This window comes from Oryx dammah, unplaced genomic scaffold (assembly GCF_014754425.2).
Source record: "Oryx dammah isolate SB20612 unplaced genomic scaffold, SCBI_Odam_1.1 HiC_scaffold_25, whole genome shotgun sequence".
Taxonomy (NCBI): Eukaryota; Metazoa; Chordata; class Mammalia; order Artiodactyla; family Bovidae; genus Oryx; species Oryx dammah.
Genome location: NW_024070209.1, coordinates 22157028 through 22180320, shown reverse-complemented (window position 1 = coordinate 22180320; position 23293 = coordinate 22157028). Strand labels below are relative to the sequence as shown.

The 23293-nt window shown below is 41.2% G+C and overlaps 1 protein-coding gene across 7 annotated transcripts in view; it reads left to right on the top strand.

Annotated features, from left to right (window-relative positions):
• Window positions 1–23293, top strand: part of SLC8A1 (solute carrier family 8 member A1) — a 445025-nt gene that overhangs the window by 366672 nt on the left and 55060 nt on the right. For all 7 annotated transcript variants that reach the window (XM_040224697.1, XM_040224698.1, XM_040224694.1 and 4 more), the window contains 2 exons: window positions 338–468; window positions 4580–4679. In XM_040224697.1, coding sequence (XP_040080631.1) covers window positions 338–468; window positions 4580–4679 — 231 coding nt within the window. The remainder of the gene's footprint in view (window positions 1–337; window positions 469–4579; window positions 4680–23293) is intronic.

Sequence of the window (23293 nt, the reverse complement as noted above, 5' to 3'; positions counted from 1 at the left end):
GAACCGGCATCCGAGGGAACACCTGGGTGATTCCCTCATCATAGATGCCATATGGCAGAGTTTTCCCAGGGATATGATCCTGTCAGTTGCTTTTCCTGATCTGTTCTTTGGCTGGTGGTTAGTTTGTGGGATGTTTTGATCACTTGCTGTCACCAGTGATCACGGCCCCACATGACAGGCATCTGTCCAGTTCTCCTCTCCCTGCAACATCACCCCAGGGACTTCCAGTAGGTCATCAGGACTTCCTTCCTTCCTTCGTGGTGTCCTTGTTTCAGGATCCAGGGATTTCCAAATAAAATGGAGTCTATCCTCAATCTCTTGCCCTTCCCTTTCACAGATGAATATGATGACAAGCAGCCACTGACCAGCAAAGAAGAGGAAGAGAGGCGCATTGCAGAAATGGGGCGCCCCATTCTGGGAGAGCACACCAGACTGGAGGTGATCATTGAAGAATCCTACGAGTTCAAGGTATGCTTATCAGCACTGCCCACCAGGAAGGCCGGGCCCATCTCTGGACCCAGACATTTCATATTGTTGGTCTATGCTGTATGATCCATCCAGAGAGAGGAACTGGCTCACTGATGGAGAGACCATCAGAGCAGAAGTGGAATTCGAGAGTTGATAGGGAACCAACGGATCTTGTAAACTAAACAGCATCAGAACCAGGGTCTGGGGTTCTGGTTCAGACGCTGATCACTAACAGGATCCAAGGTGCCCTAAAGGGAGGCTTTGTCCAAGAGGACAGCAAGGAGAGGCAAAGATGGGTTCTAAGAGACTGTTATGTGTGGAAGAAACCATGCTTTGTTTGAAAGAGCTAGTCAATCTAGTGGAAGCAAAGCCTTGGCACTGCTAAAAACGAGGCTTTTGTTTGGAGGGAGGTTGGTAAGCTCTCCCCATGGAACACGCGATCGATAAGCTCTCATGTATATGTAGTCATCTTCTCAAGGTCCTAGGACACTTAGGTGCAGTCTGCAAGCTCAAGGTAGAGTGCATAACCATAGAGTTTGTCATCAGACAAAAAATTAGATTTCCAGTTCTCTAGATGAGGAAAGTCATTTTTCAGAAGTTAAGCAAATGGACATTAGGGTGAGCTTAGGACTTAGAGGTGAAACTTTCCATCTATTCTTAGCTGCCTATTGAGCCCTCATCCCATTCCCACCCCATCTCACTCACATGGTCCTCCCTCCTAGAAGCCCCCCAGTAGAAGTGTACCTGCATTCTTCAGTGGGATGTGAAAAGGTTTCCAGAACTACACGCCAGAGCTCAGCAGCATTTTCCCCACTTAGTTTTGAAAAGCAGATTCTGCTTCTCTTTGGAAGACCAGAATGAAGAATCCGACAGGGAGAATCAGGCCACCAGCCTAGAAACCAGAGCCCTCTGGATTGTATCTGGAGTTTTCACGGTTGTGACTTCTTTGCCTTTTGCTGGGCCTGTTCATTATTTTTTTAAATTTAGTTCACAAAGGAAGGTGCCTGATAGGAGATAGGTGGAAAGAAAAATTTCTTTGCAAATTAAAGTACCGTTTAAAAGATAAAAATGCAATTAAACTTTCCCCTTCAGGCCACCATGGATGTGTTAACTCATCCTTTCAGCCATTCCCACAGGACGAAAGAGCAGGACAGACACTGGGACCAGTGCTTTCTAGGCAGACCCCGACCATCAGAACCCACCCGGTGTTTGATCTGGAACCTGGCCAGCTGCACACACATGACTGACACGTGCACACGTTCCCTGAGATGAGGCACAGACATCTCAGCCTGTCCATGTTTGTGGACCACTCTGCTCACGTGTCCTCATGTACCCCTTTTCACCTGGAATCAGAGAGAGCCTGGTGCCACTTGTGGCAGCAGAGACTCTACAGCTTGGCATTTCTGTAAACACTAGTTCCCCCATCCTCCCAGGACTTGCCTGGGAATTATTTTGTGCCCTCTCTCTTCTGGAACAACCCTGAGCTTTCCCCTTCCATGCACCCATGACCAGGAAGAACAATCACAGTCACTTCCTGTAGGAAGAATTGGGTTGGGTATGGCAGGGCACAGTCTTCTAGGCAGCAAATCTTTCTTGGGTTCAAAGCTCTTTCTGGTAACCACACCAATGATCCAAGCATTTGAAAGTCACCCAACACTCTCTCCATAAGTCTAGTTGTTTGTGATACTTATCTTTCTAGAATAGCTTCCAAAGGACACGTCCTCCCATGTCCTCAAGAGTTCATCAGTATGTTTGCTATTAACACTGAAGGGCACATTGGGTTATGTTTCTGAAGTGCGTTCAAGGATTAATGTTGATATCATTTTATTCTCTTAAGAATTTTTTTCTAGACCATAGCCGTTTTAAAGAACTTGTTCAGAGCCCTCAGAACTGCATTAAAGACCCAAATCTGGGGTTACATCTAACAATATTCAAGTCTGTTTTGCCCACTGGGTTCTTATTTACTATCTTCTGATGTAGTACTGGATTTTTCTAACACCCGTGACTGAGGGTGAGGTTAAAACAATTGCTCACAGTCTAGTGCAGTGAAGAGCTAACAATGGACATTTAGGAAATCTCCAGGCCAGTGTCGATGGGAATGCTCAAGTATAAAATCTCAAATTCACCTTATTCTTTCATCTCCTCCTATAGGTCAAGAGAGGACATGTATGTAAATTAAGTCCTGGGAAGAACCCAGGCTATCTCATAGTCCCCTAGGGTTAACATGAACTAAAGTTTATGATCTACCTGAGGTTTTACATATATATACATTTCAAGTTTAGTTTATCTTAAAACTTAGCTCTTTAGAGACATTTCTGAGGCAATATTGTTTGAGGTATTTAACTGTTAGAGAAGATTCTCTTCTCAGTTATTCATCCCCCAGGTGATGGGATTCTCAGCCTTGGTTTTAGAATAAAAAGGGTTCCTTTGGAGAGGCCTGCCCCAAGTTTCCATCATATTTAGGAAAAGTCAAGGTCATTTCTTGTTACATTCTACAGAGAACTTTGAATCGGCATCAACCATGACACTTGGAGGACTTAACAAGATTGGCTGAGTCGAGAGAAAAGTCAGAGGCTTGTCACGTGCTTCTAGTTACGGCAGTCCTGATGATGACAGCTATTATTAGGGGCACTAACAGTTCTAGACACAAAGCTGGAGGCCGAAAGGTCACCACCCTACAGAGAGACAACCTGGCAAGGGATGATGTTGAAAGGACAGAGTGGGCCAGTTGGAGATGGGCCCTTTCAGATTTATTATCCTCTGAATATTTCACTTCAGTTCCAATGACAGTTGTACTTGACATTCTGATGTAGCTTTGGCCTTCTGGATGGACCCTTCAGATCACATGTTCCTTCCTCCTGATTAGCTGATAACATGCTCTCTTTCTCTCTCAGACCTTAGTCAATTCAGGGACACTGCCTTAAACATGTACAGGTTTTGACCTAAGACAAATGATATGTGTTTTCTGCCTCTTTGCAATGAGTGGGAATTCGAGGAAGCTCTGACAGTAAGTGTGGGCGTGTGGTAGCTTAGTCGGGTGGTAGTCTCTGGGAAGAACGGCCTCAAGTCCCAGAAGTGACCCTTCTCCTTGCAGTTGCTGTGATTTGTGGTAGTGCTTTGAGTGCATCTGCTTCCTTAGTTTTCTCGTGAATGCTTGGCTGCTCCTGTTGTTCCATGAACTGACATTTATGTGGAAAGCTAAGAGTGCTAATTGTACAGAACCAAGCTTAAAACAAGTCTTAAAAAGAAGAAGTGACTCAGTGTTAGTAGGGCAGTGGAAAGCTTAGTGCAAGGTCATTGCAGTGTGCCGTAAACCACGGGCCCCAACCTCCAGGATCCAATGCCTGATGATCTGAGATGGAGCTGATACAATAAAAATAGAAATAAATGCATGGTAAATGTAATGTGCTTGAATCATCCCAAAACCATTCCCACCCCAGTCTATGGAAAAAAATTGTCTTCCACGAAACTGATGCCTAAAAGGTTAGGGACTACTGCCCTCAACCATACAAATTGACCCTTTCTTGGCTTTTCTCATTTGCAGCAGGAGTCAGGTGAGATGAATTCTCTAATAGCCACTAGTCTTACAAAACCAGTAGCCAAAGAAAAATCCATTTATTGATGATCATACAGCAGCAATCTTGAGACTCTGCTGTTTGGCTGCATTTCATTGATCAACAAAAATGTAGTAAGAATAGGTTTTAATTTTGTAATCTCTCTGCCACTTCTTGATATTTACTGCTAGATAATGCTGAGCAGGACATAGATAAATTCAGTTGCAGACAGCACACTCTAGATGAAGCCAAGAGAGAAGCAAGTTCATGAAGCATACATCCTCTATTCTAACCACTGAGGCTATTCTTCCTTGGCCATTAGGCATTGAAGGAGGATTGTATTTGCTACAAAGAAGTTTCCATTTCAGGATGTTTCCAAGTCAGGACTGCGCTTGTTTGCATAAACGTAACAGTGTTTGATGTCAATACTGTTGTTCTGAGCCTAACATCTGCTACCCTTTATATAACTCTGGGGTTTCAAAATCAAGGAGGTCTGAGATTTCCCGAGGCCTTAACCAACCCAGCCGTTATTATCTGATTCTTTTCAACCTTTCTAGAGCACTGTGGACAAACTGATTAAGAAGACAAACCTAGCCCTTGTGGTTGGGACGAACAGCTGGAGAGAGCAGTTCATCGAGGCCATCACTGTCAGTGCTGGTAAGTACCTTTCTATGAATATTATGAATGATAATGTCACTCATTACAAGCTTACTTTTCCTGCCATAAACACTTAGTCTATGTCAAAGCACCAAAGATTCTCTGTGATGAAATTAAAAGAGAAATAAATGTGTTTGTAGCATATATGCACATTCTGGGGACAAATTTAGACTTTATAGATGAAGTAAAAGTCTTCAGACAGAACTTCCTTCTCTGTCTACATTGCGTCTTTCTCTCTGGAAATAGACAAGATAAATTTAAAGCCTTCACATCTCAAACTCATGGATAGCCAATCACAAGGCTTTGTCTGGAAAATTTCCTGAGAGCAGGAGAAGTGGCCAAGTGTAGGTCAGAAAGGAAGCAGCAATATCATTGGTGGGGCAGGGTGACATGAAGACCCTTCACCGCCACCATCTGCATCATTTTAAACTCTCTTCAATAGCATTAAGTGTTTGCACTGGCTCTGGACATAAAAATAGAATCACATTCTGTTTCTTCCTGTACGTGCAAAGTGAAGAGTTTTATTTAGGAAAATCCTGCAAAATGAAGTGTGCTGCAAACACAAGGAGCCAGACACCTGAGGAAATTAAATTCAGAAAAATGTATCTGTTTCATGCATCGCCAAGCCTTGTCCATTCTCTGTGTGATTGTATAAAGGTGGAGGAAAGCCCCTTTCAGAGATTCAGGAAAGCACCACCATCATGGTTTTCAGTTCTGCTGCTGCATTTCCACTGGTTCTTTCTCTTTAAAGATCCCTGCAGGCTCATCCTCTACTGTTGGAGTGAATGAACAAAACTAGAATTTTCTAGGTAGTGATTCCCAGACTGTAAAATATGGGAACAGCGTCACTAGAGGTTGGGTCATGACTTCTAACACAACCCCCTCTTTCCAATCTGCCAGAGAATAATTTGACAGATCTCCCAAATACTGTGGGAACAGAAGGTGGTAAAGGAATGTTTGTGCCTGTTTATTAGTAGTACTATTTATAATCACACTTTGGTTTCTTGCAATGGAGTCCACAGTGGAAATTTATGAACAGTAAATGATGAGTAATTGCTTAGGGGGAGTAAATTTGAAATTTACACATAAATTCTAATGGAGGTGAGGGACTCCCTGTGTTATTCTTTTCGGACTGCTGTCACAAAATACCAGAGACTGGGTGGATTTGTAAACTACAGAAACTTACTTCTGGCATTTCTAGAGGCTGGAAGTCCAGTGTGAGGGCCTGGTAGATTTGGTGCCTGGTGAGAGCCTGTATCCTGGTTCATGGACAGCTGATTTCTCACTCTGTCCTCACATAGGAGAAGAGATGAAGGAGTGCTTCAGAGTCTCTCTTTTTAAAAAATGTACTGCATTATAGTTGATTTGCAATGTTGTATTAGTCGCTGGTATACAGCAAAATGATTCAATTATATATACATATATTCATTCTCTTTCAGATTATTTTCTCATATAGGTTATCAGAATTTTGAATAGAGTTCTCTGTGCTATGCAGTAGGTCCTTGTTGGTTATCTTATATATAGTAGTGTATATATATTCATCTCAAGTTCCAAGGGCATTAATCCTGTTGATGAGGACTTTAACCAATGATTTTATCATTTTCCAAAGGCCGCACTTCCATATACCATCATATCCAGAATTAGGTTTCAACATATGAATTTGGGAGGGACATAAACATTCACTCTCTAGAACTCCCTCATTATGGCTTGTATTTTTTCTGTAAATCTAAGGAGTTTTACTCCTCAGAGAGGATACAAACTAAAAGGACAAAGATAACTTGTATAAGACACTGTTGACAAGGCCAGTGGTAGAAGATATTTTTAAATAAGCAAATTATTTTATGGGCTTTGACATATCAGAATTGAAAGATTAAAAGCAGCATAAGCCTTAATGGATCATTTCTAATAGTTTCCACATTTCCTTTGGCTGCAGATGTATGAGCATTTAAATAATGATCATGACCTGGCCTCATTCATTCATTTTTCTATATGTCAATCATCGTTCTTGGTGCAAAGGATATGACAGTGAATAAAACAGACAAATATTCCTGCCTGCATGAAGCTTACCTTCTAATGCAGGAGATAGCAGATAAGTAAAATAAGCAAGAAGTCAAACTACAATGATGAGCTTATCATCAGAACAACAAAGCTGTGGAGGGGGATAAGAAGCTTGCCTAAGGGGCTGCATTGGACAATGGCCAAGAAGACACAGTCACTGCTCAATTTGCTTTTCTAGCAGTGCGGTGGTTTTGTGTTGATTTATCGGCACATTTTTGTAACTTTCAGGGACCAAGGTAAACATTTTATGGCCAATCTATGGTAATGGAAAAGAGTGGTTTTAAACAGCCATATGCTGCAAAGTTGTACTTTTGCTCCTGATCAGAATAGGTATATAGAGAAACAACTCTAAAGATGCTAAGACTTTCTTACTTTAAAGGGGAAGATTTTGGTTTGACAGCCCTTTCTTATGTTGAAATCTCATGAGGTCAGTATTATGACTATCCTGACCTTTGGGAGGAAAAATCTGAGCCTCTGCAAGGCAACTTGGTTTTGGAAAGTAGCCCAGAGCCCTGATCTACCAAATAGTAGTCCAGTGTGCTGTCCACAGCTCTTGAGAGAGAAATGTCAAAGCAAGGAAAACTGCTTCTCCCCTCCGGCTCATGACTTCCCTTGGCTTTGTCACCACTGCTGATACTTTTTGTCAGCACTTAGATGATGGGACTAAGTCCCCTCACATCCTTTGAAGAACTGTTGATGAATGAAACGCAAAACCCCTCAAGGATTCTTATTTAGCATGCAATGTATTGTGTTTAAGTTTCTAAATGTATGCTTGGGAACAAGACAAAAATTGCTTAGAAATTTGCAGGCTGCTGGGTACATTGACCTTCTTTACAATTTTGAGACAAAATATCAGAAAAGCAAACTGATAGTTTATAGGCATTAAATTACATGAAGGGCAGTTAGGAAGCTCAATAGTTGTCATTATGATTAAATTTAGGTCTCTAAAGAATGTTAATATTCTTGGGTTGTTAAATAGACAATAAAATTGGTAATGCAACATTTCTTGACAACAGAATTTTGTTGGATTTTAAGATTTCATGGCTAAATAGTTGAGAATTAGAAAGAGTTGCCTTATTAAAAATGTTAAATTGCTTTTAAACGGCTCTACTGAGAGGTTTTGTCCCATGCAATTTTCTATGCAAAATTGAAACGATCTATCTTCCTAAACAAAAATAATAATTTCATAAATTGGATTTTGCTTCTGTTTCCCACTGATTATATTTAATTTCAAGGTAACCCCCGGCAGTCTTTTGGTTCCCCTACCTTCACTGAGTTTCATAGCTCTGTCCCTAGACCTCCTAGGACCATAATGTTTCTGTAAACCAAGTTCTTTTAGTTCAATATTTGAAGAGTTAAAGGACTCATTTGATTCCAGGGACTAGAAGGGGATTATACAGTCATGTCCCTGAAGTTCTCCTTCTGTCTTTCCCTGGATAGACTACCAGGAGTGGTGGCCTGCAGCACTGAGATTCCTGTAAAAATTTGCAAGACAAGTTGAGTACCATTAGGTGGTATGAGCTGTGCCGGCAGATGTATTTCTAAGGGAAGCCAGAATTCACTGTGTGTCCAGTTTGAATTGCCCCCAATGCCACCTTCTTCCTAGTGTCTCTACCAAGACAGGAATGAAGGGTTGGCTTTAAGAAATCATGGACCAGCTGGGCTACAAGGGAGAAATGTGTCAGGAAGAGGGCAAAGGTTATTTGGGTAAAGAGAAGCAGAATGCCAGTGCCAATTCCATAGCCAGCACACTGCTGTTCTTCCCAGCAGCCTGAGCTATAGTGAGGTGAAGGGCAGAGGGGTGACAAACCTGGCTTTGGAGTCAGATGCATGTTTGTGTCCCAGACCTCCAACAGCTTCCCGATGACTCCAAGAAGATTGTTGTTGTTTAGTCTTTCAGTCATGTCTCTTTTGCAACCCCATGGACTGTAGCCTCCCAGGCTCCTCTGTCCATGGGATTACCCATGTAAGAATATTGGAGTGGGTTGCCATTTCCTTCTCCAGGAAATCGTCCCAACCCAGGGATCAAACCAGCGTCTCCTGCATTGGCAGGTGGATTTTTTTTACCACTGAGCCACCTGGGAAACTCTCTAGGCAGATTACTTCCCCTCTAAATTTCAGTCCCCTTATGTGGAAAGTGGAGAAAACAGCTCCTCACTCATGAGTTGCTATAAGGACTAATCAAGGCAACATGTATTTTCACCAGAACCAACTTTTGCATTGGGATACCACAGTTGGTTATTTGGGAGGCAAATAATCTTGAATATTCTATGATAAAACTCTTAGAGGAAAAAAACATAGGCAGAACACTGGATGACATAAATCACAGCAAGATTCTCTATGACCCACCTCCTAGAGTAACAGAAATAAAAACAAAAGTAAACAAGTGGGACCTGATTAAACTTCAAAGCTTTTGCACAGCAAAGGAAGCTATAAGCAAGGTGAAAAGACATCCCTCAGAATGAGAGAAAATAATAGCAAATGAAACAACTGACCAAAGATTGATTTCCAAAATATACAAGCAGTTCATACAACTCAATACCAGAAAAACAAATAACCCAATCAAAAAGTGGGGGAAAGACCTAAACAGACATTTCTCCAAAGAAGACATAGAGATGGCTAACAAACACATGAAAAGATGCTCAACAAGGCTCATTATTAGAGAAACGCAAATGAAAACTACAATGAGGTATCACCTCATACCAGTCAGCATGGCCATCATCAAAGAGCCTACAAACAATAAATGCTGGAGAGGGTATAGAAAAAAGGGAGCGCTCTTGCACTGCTGATGGGAGTATAAATTGATACAGCCACTAGGGAAGACAGTATGGAGATTCATTAGAAAAACTAGAAATAAAACCGCTATATGACCCCGCAGTCCCACTCCTAGGCATATACCCTGAGGAAACCAACGTTGAAAAAGACACGTGTATCCCATTGTTCACTGCAGCAGTAGGTGCGGCCGCCTAGATGCTCATCAACAGACGAATGGATAGGGAAGTGGCGCATACGCACGATGGGATAGCTCTCAGCCATGCAAAGGCAGGTGAACCTAGAACCTACCATACAGAGTGAAGTGAGTCAGAAAGAGAAATGGAATACTGTATTCTGATGCATATATACAGAGTCTAGAAAAACGGTACTGAAGACTTTACAGGGAGCAGTGGAGAAGCAGACATAGAGAATAGACTTACGGACATGGGGAGGGGGAGGAGAGGGGGAGATGTATGGAAAGAGGAGCGTGGACACCTGCATTACCATTTGTAATCGAGATAGCCAACGGGAATTTGCTGTATGGCTCAGGAAACTCGAGCAGGGGCTCGGTGTCCACCTAGAGGGGTGCAGTGGGGAGGGACATGAGGGGAAGATTCAAGAGGGAGGGGATATATATATACCTATGGCTGTTTCATATTGAGGTTTGACAGAAAACAATAAAATTCTGTAAAGCAGTTATCCTTCAGTTAAAAAATAAATTAAAAAAAATAACCAAATTTTGTGGAAAGGCAGTCAACTCCGTTTAATTACTAAAAAGGCTATGTGACTAAAAACACAGTTGATCTTTTCATTTTATATTACACATGCCATTTGATAGATAAGTAAACTGAGATTCAGAAAAACAATGTAACTTGCACAAGAACTCAGAGCTGGTAAATGTCAGTGCTGGGGTAAACATCAGCCTGAGATTTTCTTCTTTGTGGAAGTGCACACACTCACTATGCCTGAGAACTGAGTACACACTCACCTGTGCACACACACATAGAACACCCATATACATACTTACACAGATGCACACAGACCTGTGTGTGTACAAATACATGAACACACAGAGAGACACATATAAACATGTGTGTACATACAGACATACAAAACACAGGCACACAGAGACTGGCACATTCTGTGGCTTATATCTTTATTCTTTTGGATAATTGAGCAGAGGATTGAAATATGGAAGTTTTTTTTCTTAATATGTGTTAAATCTCCTTAAGCTCATATGTCGTTAAGGAAGGTACCAGTCAATTCCCTCAAGGACAGAGGGAGGTGTTTGTTTCCCTGGGTGCGTCTGTAGCCTTCTGCCTACTAATTGGTGACTTTCTTTGAATAAAGTCAACATACTGCCCTCTGTTTTACCTGAGCATCTTAAGTATTCAGTACTAAGGCTTCCCAGCTGGCTCAAGATTATAATCAGAGACCCGATGTCAGTTAAATAAAGAGGCGGAGGGGACGGCGTCTCCTGAGCCTACCAACCCAGCATGGAGAGTGGGTCAGTTTGGGTGACGCTTATGCCATCAGTCCTTCACCATGTGTTACATAGAATAATAAGTGCGCTCAGATAAGTTGAATTATTTAATGGCAAAAGCTGTCACCTCAGTGGTGCCCCTGAACAATAATTCACTTAACAATTCTGTCAACCCAAAGACTGATCCACTCTTTAAGTCCTAAATAATAAATAATAAAAATGGTACCTCAAATGAGTTTCAAGGGTTGCCGTGCCATCTGGTCTGAGCAAGAGTCTTTTAACATCTCCTCTATTATTGAACATCATTAGTGTAGAGACACTCTCATTACTTAATGTATAACCCGTGGGTCATATGAAAATCCCATTTAAGCACTTGAAGAAACGAAAAACACTGCTAGGTCAGATTTGACACAGCATTAGTTTGACTGTGAGGCAGTCAGACAAAAAAGGGGAGAGGCCATTAGGGATTGGGAATTTTCTTTTTGTCCTATTTCTTGTGTGACTATAAAGAGTCTTAGTTATCCTTTATCTAAACATAGAAACTGACGGAGGTTCATGAAAAAAAGATGAAGTTTCATGAGAAATAGTAGGTACAGCTGCGTTTAAAGAAGTTGGTCAAAAAAACTGTGTATGAAATTTTGGCTTACTTTCTGCTTGAATAATGCTATCCTATCTACTGTGTCAGTGAAAATAATCAAAACAATCTATAATTAGAAAAAGAGGGTGTTTTGGGTGCTCAAATGGCATTTACTAATAAAATACCATAAATCATAAGTCTTTCCACCTTTTTGTTTAAGATGGGAAAACTTCTTACACAAAAACATAAAGCAAATCGCTCTTACTAAAGAGAGACTGTAAGACCTGGAACCCACTTAGTGACCACCTTGCTACCTGTCAATCAGGGGACATAGTTGGAAAGATTAATTCTGATCACTGCAGAATCCACCAGCCTTCTAATCTTCAGTTTGTAAACATGGGAGTGAAATTACTGTTGGTAGAAGGTTTCTGCTGACCTGAGAGAAGTTAGATCAGAAATAGCCCAACACTTCTAAGAACAATGCTTCCCAAACTTTAATCTGTACATGAATCTCCCAGGGCTCTTTTTAAGATGTATATTCTCAAAAGCACTGGGGGAGGTCCGAGATTATGGATTTCTAACAATTCCCAGGTGATGCTGCTCCTGCTGGTGCCTTGATTTACCTCTGTGCTTGTATCAAAAGCTCCTGGTATTTGAAAGAGATGTTTTGCACCTGTGCATTGAGAGAGATGCTGTGGTCAGCTCCCCTTAACAGGCTCTGACCTATCTACAGGAATTTGCCTGCACAGAGGAGACTAGAGGTGTCTGAAAGTGACCTTTGCTTCATTACCATGCTAAGATCTCTGCCTGACAAGGGATTTAAACTCTTATCAGGCACAGTTCTGGCCAGGTGCAAAGGAGCATAGAAGATTGCACGTGCCCCAGCTACCCTGGCTGTTCTAGAAATCTCTACCCCTTTCCTAGAGCCCCAGTGATGTACCTGCCTCCTACCCCTAAGGTTGCTACTCCCCTCATGGAGGTGCTTTTATTTTATTTTTTAAATTAATTATTTTATTGAAGGCTAATTACTTTTATTAATTTAAAAAATAGATAGCTTTAAGCAAATGGAATATCTGCCTTAGAGTACACATTAGATTAATTGAGTAATTGCACCATTTTGGCCAAAGTTCATTTAAGACATGTAATGTTTAAGACATGCTGTCTAATGGTCACATTAAATTCAGTAGCTGCTCTTCTTGCTTTGAATTAGATATCAGGAAAGTAAAGCTTATTGAACTTTTTATCAGTTGTTCAGTTGCTAAGTTCTCTCCAACTCTTTGTGACTCCATGAACTGTAACACACCAGGTTTCTCTATCCATCACTATCTCCCTGAGTTTTCTCACACTCGTGTCCATTGAGTTGGTGATGCCATCCAACCATCTCATCCTCTGTCACCTTCTTCTCCTCCTGCCTTCAATCTTTCCCAGCATCAGGGTCTTTTCCAATGAGTCAGCTCTTCTCATCAGGTGGCCAAAGTATTGGATCTTCAGGTTCAGCATCAGTCCTTCCAATGAACATGCAGGGTTGATTTCCTTTAGCATGGATTGGTTTGATCTCCTTGCTGTCCAAGGGACTCTCAATAGTCTTTTACCAGAGCCCCTATCAAAACTACTCTCATGGATTATAAATTAATCATAATTTTAATTTTTACTTTTAAAGTATAATATTTAAAAAGTATTTTTATCTTTCTTTAGAGTTAGTTATTATTAATGATATCACTTCCTATAAAGAAAGCATGATAAATTCCTACTTTAGTTTAAAGAAAAGTTTTGAGTTTTTTTTTTTAGCAAAATAATTTTTAATTCAATGTTTTCGTATTTGCTTTACCATCAGAAAGCTTAACTTTTTTTGTCCAAGTATTCAATATTCACTCAAGTCTTGTGTCAGAAAGTGACCTTAATTTCTGCTTTCTTTAGATATTTTTGGTCCTATTTTACCTTAAAGTAATTTAGCTTATTAACAGGTACAGATCTGCCCAAGTCCTCTTAGAAAGAATCTAAATTAAAATATTTTTTTAAACAACAAATCTATCATTTTTACTACTATTTCTCTAGTATCCAGGACAATGTTTGGTAGTGAAAATATTTATTGAATAAAGAGTGATTGAATTTAGGTGGGAAGCAATGTTTTTCAATCTACATGTAACTGGATTAAAAGCCTGTTTTCCCTGATATCATACTGCCCTGTCTGATCTAGAAAAAAATCGATATAAACACACACCCTCACACATACCCATATGCCTTGTTTCAAAGTTCCAGACATATTTTTAATCCATATACAATAAATACACATCCACAGAACATGCAGATATACATATGCATGCAATGGTACACGTAAAATACATTTATTTTTGTGTATGCAAATTGGATATGCAAATCCATATTTAAAATTGCATTTTCTGTCTGTTTCCTTAGTGGAATTTTAGTGTTTTTTGGCTCATTATCAGGGTCTGAATTGAGAAAGAGGAAAAGCAGAGGGCATGAGGGAGAAAGATGACAGTAAGTTCCAGAGAGAAACTTGAATATCTCCCATAAATAGGAGATAGTAAGGGAGATATTCTAGGGCCATATCGGTAGGTAGATAAAGCAAATCTCAGATATCAATCAACTTCAAAATGTCAGTGGTAGCAGAATAAAATGTTGAATCAGGTAACTTCACCTGTTCATTTCAGAAAGAGGCAGGCTGGCTGCAGAGGGGTGAAAGAAAAAGAAGAAGGTGGGAGAAACAAGCAATTATTTTTCTGCCCCTAGATATGCTTTAGCTAATATTTCTGAAAAGAATATTGACTTGTTGGGCTGTTTTTCTCTTAAATAGCTTATTTCAAAATCTTGAAAACACTGTATAGAAAGGCTGGGGAGTGATTCAGCGCTCTTATTTGTATGCCTGGAGTCACATCCCTAATGCAGCTTTTGTCTGGAGAGGCAGCAGCTCGGCTCCGCAAACAATGTGCCATCACTGGGTCCAGAAGCTCTTTTGTTGGATTCACTGCTGCCATGTGAATACAATTTTAGTTGTTGCTTCCAAACCAATGCACATGGCGTTGGGTATTGGTGGGGAGGGGGCGGGGGCGGTGGGCGTTCATCTCCAGGCAGGAGCCGTTGTACACTGTTTGCAGTGGGGGAAAACATTTCAGCATAATTTGAAGAGGTGGAAAAAGAGAAAACATAACCAATTACCCCCCTCCAACACACACACACAGGCAGAGGAACCTCATGAAAGTGACTTGTAGCATTAATTCTTGCTTTTCACAGCCTGCTATCTTGATAAAGACCTTGTCATTCTGACTCCTGCAATGAAACGCCACTTGCCTGAACCAACAGGCTTCAACACAACCCACCAGCTCATGTCTCTTTCCTCCCTTGCCTGTGCACATCTGTCTGAGTGTTGTCCCTCTGTCCTGAGAAAACAGCTTAGACCAGAATCCTGGTGTGTACCTGGAAAGGAGCTTACTGATCAGCTAGTCCAACCTCACTTTTTTTTTCAATAGATAAGCAGCAGAAACCAGAGAGGGAAAGAATTTCCTCTAAGTTCATACAGAGCCTATTTTAGAATCCTAGGTACTTGCTACACCACACAGCACTGTCTCATTCTTCTTTCTAAATTGACATTTATGGAACCAATGCCTTTGTCCTTAGCCCATGCCTGTCCCCTGATATATCACCTAAAGTCTTCTGGACTTCTTGATGACGTGATGCTTCAGGATTAAGTGAAGTAAAGACCACAACTTTCGTGGGCCAACAGTCTGCAGTCTCCAATGAAGTGAAGGGTCCCACTCTTGATGAATAGTCATTTTGTGTTCACACCAGCCTCATGGCAACCTTGCTCAGTGAATATTCATTAGCCTATTTACGAGATAGGGAAACAGAAGTTAGGATTCACACTTGGACTTATAGGTTCTGTTTCTAAGGTTGGTCTTCTTTACCTCTTGTCACACGTGTGCATCCTGGAATCTAATGCCCATAGGCCACTCCATCCATACAGTGTTTTCCTCATACTTTGCTCTTGCCTCAGGGCCTATGCATAAGCTGTCCAACTCTTTGCAACCCCATGGACTGCAGCACACCAGGCTTCCCTGCCCATCACCAACTCCCAGAGCTTGCTCAAACTCATGTCCATCAGTCAGTGATGCGATCCAACCATCTCATCCTCTGTTGACCCTTCTCCTCCTGCCTTCAATCTTTCCCAACATCAGGGTCTTTTCCAATGAGTCAGCTCTTTGCATCAGGTGGCCAAAGTATTGGAACTTCAACTTCCACATCAGTCTTTTCAGTGAATATTCAGGGTTGATTTCCTTTAGGATTGACTGGTTTGATCTCCTTGGAGTCCAAGAGACTCTCAGGAGTCTTCTCCAGCACCACAATTCAAAACCATCAATTCTTCAGTGCTCAGCCTTCTTTATGGTCCAGCTCTCACCTCCATGCATGACTACTGGAAAACCATAGCTCTGACTATACAGACCTTTGTCAAAACCACCAATGGACAGACAAATCTGATTGTCAGCACTCACCTTAGGCAGCCTACCCTTTAAAAGAAGAGTTCACATGCAGTCAGAGAGTGAGATGCTCTATCTGAATTCTGCTAATGAGACAATCCTATTGTCCAAAACTGATTTCACTATCTATAAGATTCTCACTTCTCTTAAAAAGTCTCGATTATCTTTTCAAAATCGCCAGAGAAAGTTAGTTGAGGCTAGCCTTTGTTTCTAGGAGAAGAACCTGTGAGATGCCTGAGCACATGGAAATCATAGAAGCCTCTTTGCTGTCAGCGTGGGGCCCTGTTTCCTGGGATCTCATTGAAAATCACAACAGAGAGGGGGGACCAGGAAAAAGCAGATGAGGTGCACCTTGAACGCTTGCCATCACTTTGTATTGTGCAAACCGAGGCCATGATGAGGTTCCTAGGCTCTCAACTTTCAGCACCATTTTGCTGGCAGGTCAACTCACAAACCCCACAATCAGAAAAAAGTTCGTTCAAGTGATCCTGAGACCAGGAAAGCAGTCCCAGGGGAGGGGAGTTGTCTTTACTGAAGAGCGGACTAGAGTCCATTCCATTTGCTATGCAGAGAAATTGATGTTTGCCATGGCATAAAGAAAATCCCACTTCCCAACAGGGCTGATATAAACTACTAGGAGAGGATTTTCCCAAAGATTAAAAGAAAACCAGACTCTTTAGGAAGAAGAAAGGAAGTAGGGCCATCCATTCGGGAGTTATTTTAAGTTACTTCCCAATTACAGTGTTCCTAAAGCAATTCCAGATGGGCTTAGATTTTTATCAGAATGGATTTTTGCTGGACAAGCTACAGAGATGTTTCTCTCTGGGAACAATGGGTCAAGTAATTACAATAAAGTGATGGAAAGAGTTTAAATCTCATAAGCAAGTCTTAAACTCTAAGCCTTGGTTTCTTCATCTTTGAAATGGAGAAAATAATACCTACTTTACCAGGTTGCTGGGAGATTTAGTGGAATGTGTATATTGACCCATATACATAAAGATAGGCAGTCAGTAAGTGAATCTGAATTTATAGTTTAATCACACCATCTTAAGAGAATTTGTACTCCTCGCACATGGCAGCCTTTGATACACATCAACCCCTTATATAAATTTCAACATTTTCCTGGGACATAATACTGATTTTTGTTGTTGTTGATGATTACAGGGTTATTGCTGCCCAAACAGTTCCTCCAAGGCTCAGCTTTCCACACTCCAGGAGGCTAATTCAGACACAGCTGCTGATATTTACAAAGTATTTTCAGAGCCCTTGGGCCAGTCTTGGATTCTGGTGTGCCCACATACTACCCAGTTTAACTAAAGCATTGAAACTAGCAGGAGGCATCTACACTTGCTGAATATCATTTCTGCTTGTTGGAGGTTTATTTCTTAGCTCCTCAAGTCTGCAGGCAATATGCCTCTCTATTGCAAGAGCCTGAAATTCTGTTAATCCTACAATCAATAAAGGGTAAGAGGACACTCTGAATTTCAAGATTCTTAGTCTGACTGGAAGTGATTTTGCAAAAGTCGAGCTTCGGGCAAAACCACATGTGACTAATTATGTCAGCCCACAATCATTTAGGAGCACTCCATTCACATAGGAGAATTCTTAAAAGAGAAAGAGGCTAAGCAATCGAGTTTCAGTTTTAAACTGCTTCATTTGGCTAATAATCAAACTTGCATGGAGCTGGAACTCCTTAGTGGATCCGTTTTTCATCTTGACAGTGGCCACATTTGCTGAGAAATATTTCTGTCGCATTAGATATTTTTTGTGCTGTGTTAACCATCCTAACAAGATCCATAATGGCCTAAGCTGGTAGGCATTCTGTTCTTTGTGAAAAATATCACCCAGGGATTCATTTGTTTAGACAGGGTTGAAATGTATGCACAGAGAGTGAGTTGCCTTCTAGTGTCCATTTCAGTATTATCACAAACCACTGTCCCTAGCCCCCCAAATATGAGCTGAAACTAGTACTGGTCCTATGAGGGCAGAATGGGCCATAGCTGTCTCAGCTTGAAAGTATTATTGGGTTGGCCAAAAAGTTCATTTGAGTTTTCCCATTATATCTTATGGAAAAATTCGAATGAACTTTTTGGCCAACTCAATAGATAGTGGAGATGTTTAACAGGACTTTTATAGGCATCCTCTCCATCTGAAACAGGCCAGAAGGTCAAGTCACAAAGCTACAGAAGTCTTGAACTCATATTTCTTGCCATACGGTGTTGATATCCAATGTATCTCTCCAAGAAAATAGACCAAAAACTCCAAGTTCAGTCAAGTCTCTAGAGTAAAGGACACACTCCTAGCTATGGGTGTCTTAGGCAGAGTTGATTTTAGACATGGGGTCTCCACAGTCAATCTGGTCCCACGAGCTAGTGAAAAAGGGCCTCTCAATATATGACTAGGCTTATTCAGGCCTTTGGCTGCAAAGATGAGGGCGGTGAGACTAGAGACCACCAGTAGGACCCACAACCCCCTCAAGGACAGACAGCTAGCCACCCCAAGGGATTCTGTCATTATTCAAATGCATTCAAGAATGACACTTCCTAGTAAGAGCTGGTGTGATGTCAAGGTTCAAGTTTTCTCTTAACACAGTTTTACATGGACTGAACAGATAGTAAGTAATCACTTTTAAAGAGCCTAATAAGGATAGATAAAAGATTGTAAAATTGTGTCCCCCCAAATCAATTACGTTAGTATGGGAAATGGAACACATGAGCTAGAAATGGCATTGGAACAGTGGATCAATGGTGTTGGTTTACATATGAAAATGTGTGATATGGATTCATTAATGAAAGAGCCCAGAATGAGGATGGCAAAAGACCTTCCCCAGTGCAGGCAAATAAACACCTCTTGGAGTTGCATTCAGCTCCATGCACTGCATTCTAAAGAGAAGGGTATGTGCATGTCAATCCCAAACTCCCAGTCTCTCCCTCCCCACCCCAACCCTTCCATGTACACATTGCTATACTTAAAATAGATAATTTTCAAGGACCTGCTGTATCACACGGGGAACCCTGCTCAATATTCTGCAATAAACTAAATGGGAAAAGAATTTGAAAAGAGAATAAATACACATATATGTATACTTGAATCACTTTGCTGTAGACCTGTAACACAACATTGTAAATGAACTGTACTTCAATATAGAATAAAAACTGAAAAAAAGAAAGAAAGCTTTGACTAAGATAGTGCTCACAGGAGCCTGGCCAGACTGAGCCTGGAGTGAGGCCCCAGGGTGAAATGAGAGGAGCCAGGTTCAAGTGCCTGAAGGAATGTCATGAGGAATAGGATTGAACTTATCCCATATGGTTTAAGAAATAGAGCTGGACAAATGCATGGGCCTACCAGCCCAGCCGTAGCTGTTAAAATGTGCATTGTACGACCAGGAACTACTAATATCTGGGGCTCTCAAATGTGGCATGGGTGACTTTGCCAAAGAGATTTTAAAGGAATTCACATTCTACAGGGAGTTGACCTTGGCAAGCTCCGAAACTCTCCCGATGCTTTAAGTCCAGGCATTTTTCTAATCCCCACATATTTTGTTTGATAAAAGAAAATGTCTATATTCTTTCCCTGTGCTTTGGCAAATCATAGATCAAGAAATTTGAGTGAATTGTGTTTTGAGATCTTTCTTGATAAGGAATTACCTTGCAATATACTTGGAAGAAGGATACTGACATCTTTTACTTTGCATCAGAGAATATGTAAGTAAGGTATAGGGAGTGTTTATAGCACTCCTCTTAAATCCAGAACAAAGAGGTAAATTCTTTTGGGGATTGAATCTTCAGGCTACTGAATTTAGTAGCATATAGAATCCATTATGTGTAGAAAAGATGGATGTATGTTTTCTCACTAGAAATGTTCAACTCTGTGACCCTGTGGAATGTCACACTCCAGGCTCCTCTGCTCTCCACTATCTCCCAGAGTTTATTCACATTCATGTCCATTGAGTCAGTGACCCTATCTAACCATCTCATTCTCTGCCATTCCCTTCTCTGTGACCTTCAATCTTTCCCAGCATCAGGATCTTTTCCAGTGAATCAGCTCTTCTCATCAGATGGCCAAAGTATTGGAACTTCAGCTTCAGCATCAGTCCTTCTAGTGAATATTCAGGGTTGATTTCCTTTAGGATTGACTGATTTGCTCTCCTTGCTGCCCAAGGACTCTCAAGAGTCTTCTCCAGCACCACAATCTGAAACTATCAATTCTTCGGTGCTCAGCCTTGTTTATGGACCAGCTCTAACACCCGTACATGACTGTTGGAGAAACCTTAGCTTTGACTTTTTTTGGCAAAGTGATGTCTCTGCTTTTTAATACACTGTCTAGGTTTGTAATCGTTTTTCTTCCAAGGAGCAAGCATCTTTTAATTTCACAGCTGCAGTTACCATCTGCAGTGATTTTAGAGCCTAAGAAAATAAAATCTGTCACTGCTTCCACTTTCTCCCCTTCTACTTGCCATGAAGTGATGAGACTGGATGCCATGATCTTAGATTTTGAATGTGGAGTTTCAAGCCAGCTTTTTCACTCTCCTCTTTCACCCTCATCAACAGCCTCTTTAGTTCCTCTTCACTTTCTGCCATTAGAGTGGTAGCATGTGCATATCTGAGTTTGTTGATATTTCTCCTGATAAACTTGATTCCAGCTTGTGATTCATCCAGTCTGGCATTTCACATGATGTACTCTGCATATAAGTTAAATAAGCAGGATGACAAGATACAGCCTTGTACTCATTCCCCTATTTTGAACCACTCAGTTGTTCCATATCTGGGTCTAACTATTGCTTCTTGACCCATGTAAAGGTTTCTCAGGAGACAAGTAAGGTGATCTGATACTTCCAATTCTAAGAATTTTCCTCAGTTTGTTGTGACCCACACAATCAAAGGCTTCAGCATAGTCAATGAAACAGAAATAGATGTTTTTCCTGGAAATCCTTTGCTTTCTCCATGATCCAACAGCTGGTGACAGTTTGATCTCTGGTTCCTCTGTCTTCAAAACCCAGCTTATACATCTGGAAGTTCTTGGTTCAAATACTGCTGAAACCTAGCTTGAAGGATTTTGAGCATAGCCTTGCTAGCTTCTGAAATGAGCACAGTTATCTGGTAGCTTGGTCTTTCTTGGCATTGCCCTTCTCTGGGATTGGAATGAAAACTGCCTTTTCCAGTTCTGTGGTCACTGCTTAGTTTTTCAAATTGCTGGCATATTGAGTGCAGCACTTTCATAGCATCATCTTTCAGGATTTGAAATAGCTCAGCTGTAATTCCATCACCTCCACTAGCTTTATTCATAGAGAGGCTTTCCAGGTGGTGCTATTGGTAAAGAACCTGCCTGCCGATATAGGAGACATAAGTGATGCGGTGTTGATCTCTGGGTCTGGAAGATCCTCTGGAGGAGGGAATGGCAGCCCACTCCAGTATTCTTCCCTGGATAATTCCATGGACAGAGGAGCTTGGCAGGCTACAGTCCCTAGGGTCCCAGAGAGTCAAACACGACTGAAGCAACTTAGCACGCACACGCACGCGCACGCACGCACACACACACACACACACACACACACACACACACAAAATGTATCCTAAGGCCTACTTGACTTCACACTCCAGAATATCTGGGTCTAGATGAGTGACCACACCATCAGGTTATCTGGGTCATTAAGACCTTTCTTGTATAGTTCTTCTGTGTATTCTTGCCACCTCTTCTTAATCTCTTCTGCTCTGTTAGGTCCTTACTCTTTCTGTCCTTTATATGCCCATTCTTCCATAAAATATTCCCTTGATATCTCTAGTTTTCTTGAAATGATCTCTAGACTTTCCCATTCTCTTTCTTTGCATTGTTCATGTAAGAAGGCCTTCTTGTCTCTCCTTGCTATTTTTCTGGGCCTCTGCATTCAGTTGTGTATATCTTTCCCTTTCTCCCTTGCCTTTCACTTCTCTTCTTTCCTCAGCTATTTTAAAGTCTCCTCAGACAACCACTTTGGCTTTGTTGCATTTATTTTTCTTAGAAATGGTTTTGGTCCCTGCCTGCTGTACAGTGTTACACACCTCTGTTCATAGTACCTCAGGCATTCTGTCTACCAGATCTAATCCCTTGAATCTATTTATCATCTCCACTCTGTAATCATAAGGTATTTGACTTAGGTTGTACCTGAATGACCTAGTGGTTTTCCCTACTTTCTTAAATTTAAGTCTGAAGTTGGCAATAAGGAGTTCATGATCTGAGGCACAGTCAGCTCCAGGTCTTATTTTTGCTGACTGTATAGAGCTTCTCCATCTTTGGCTGCAAAGAATATAATCAATCTGATTTTGGTATTGACCATTTGGTAATGTCCATGTGTAGAGTCATTTCTTGTGTTTTTGGAAAAGGGTGTTTGCTATAACCAGCATGTTCACTTAACAAAATTCTGTTAGCCTTTGCCCATCTTCATTTTGTACTCTAAGACCAAACTTGCTTGTTATTCTGGTTATCTTTTGACTTCTTGGGCTTCCCTAGTGGCTCAAATGGTAAAGAATTTGCCTGCAATACAGGAGACCCAGGTGCAATCCCTGGGTTGGGAAGATCCCCTGGAGAAGGAAATGGCAACCCCACTCCAGTGTTCTTGCCTGGGAAATCCCATGGACAGAGGAGCCTGGCAGGCTACTGTTCATGGGGTCACAAAGAGTCAGACATGACTGAGTAACTAACACACTTGACTTCTGCATTCCAATCCCTATGATAAAAAGGACACCCTTTTTTGTGTTAGTTCTAGAAGGTCTTACAGGTCTTCATATAACTGTTGAACTTCAACTTCTTCTGCCTCAGTAGTAGGGGCATAGACTTGGATTACTGTGATATTGAATGATTTACCTTGGAAATGAACCAAGATCATTCTGTCATTTTTGAGATTGCACCCAAGTACTGCATTTCAGATTCTTTTGTGGATTTTGGGGGCTAGTCCATTTCTTCTAAGGGATTCTTGCCCGCAGTAGTAGGTATAACAGTCATCTGAATCAAATACTTCCATTCCAATCCATTCTAATTCACTGATTCCTAAGATGTCAGTGTTCACTCTTGCCATCTCATGCTTGACCATGTGCGATTTACCTTGATTCATGGACCTAACATTCCAGGTTCCTATGCAATATTATTCTTTACAGCATCAGACTTTACTTTCACCACCAGATACATCCATAGCTGAGCATCGTTTCTGCTTTGACTCAGCTGCTTAATTCTTGCCGAAGCTGTTAGTAATTACCCTCTGCTCTTCCCCCGTAGC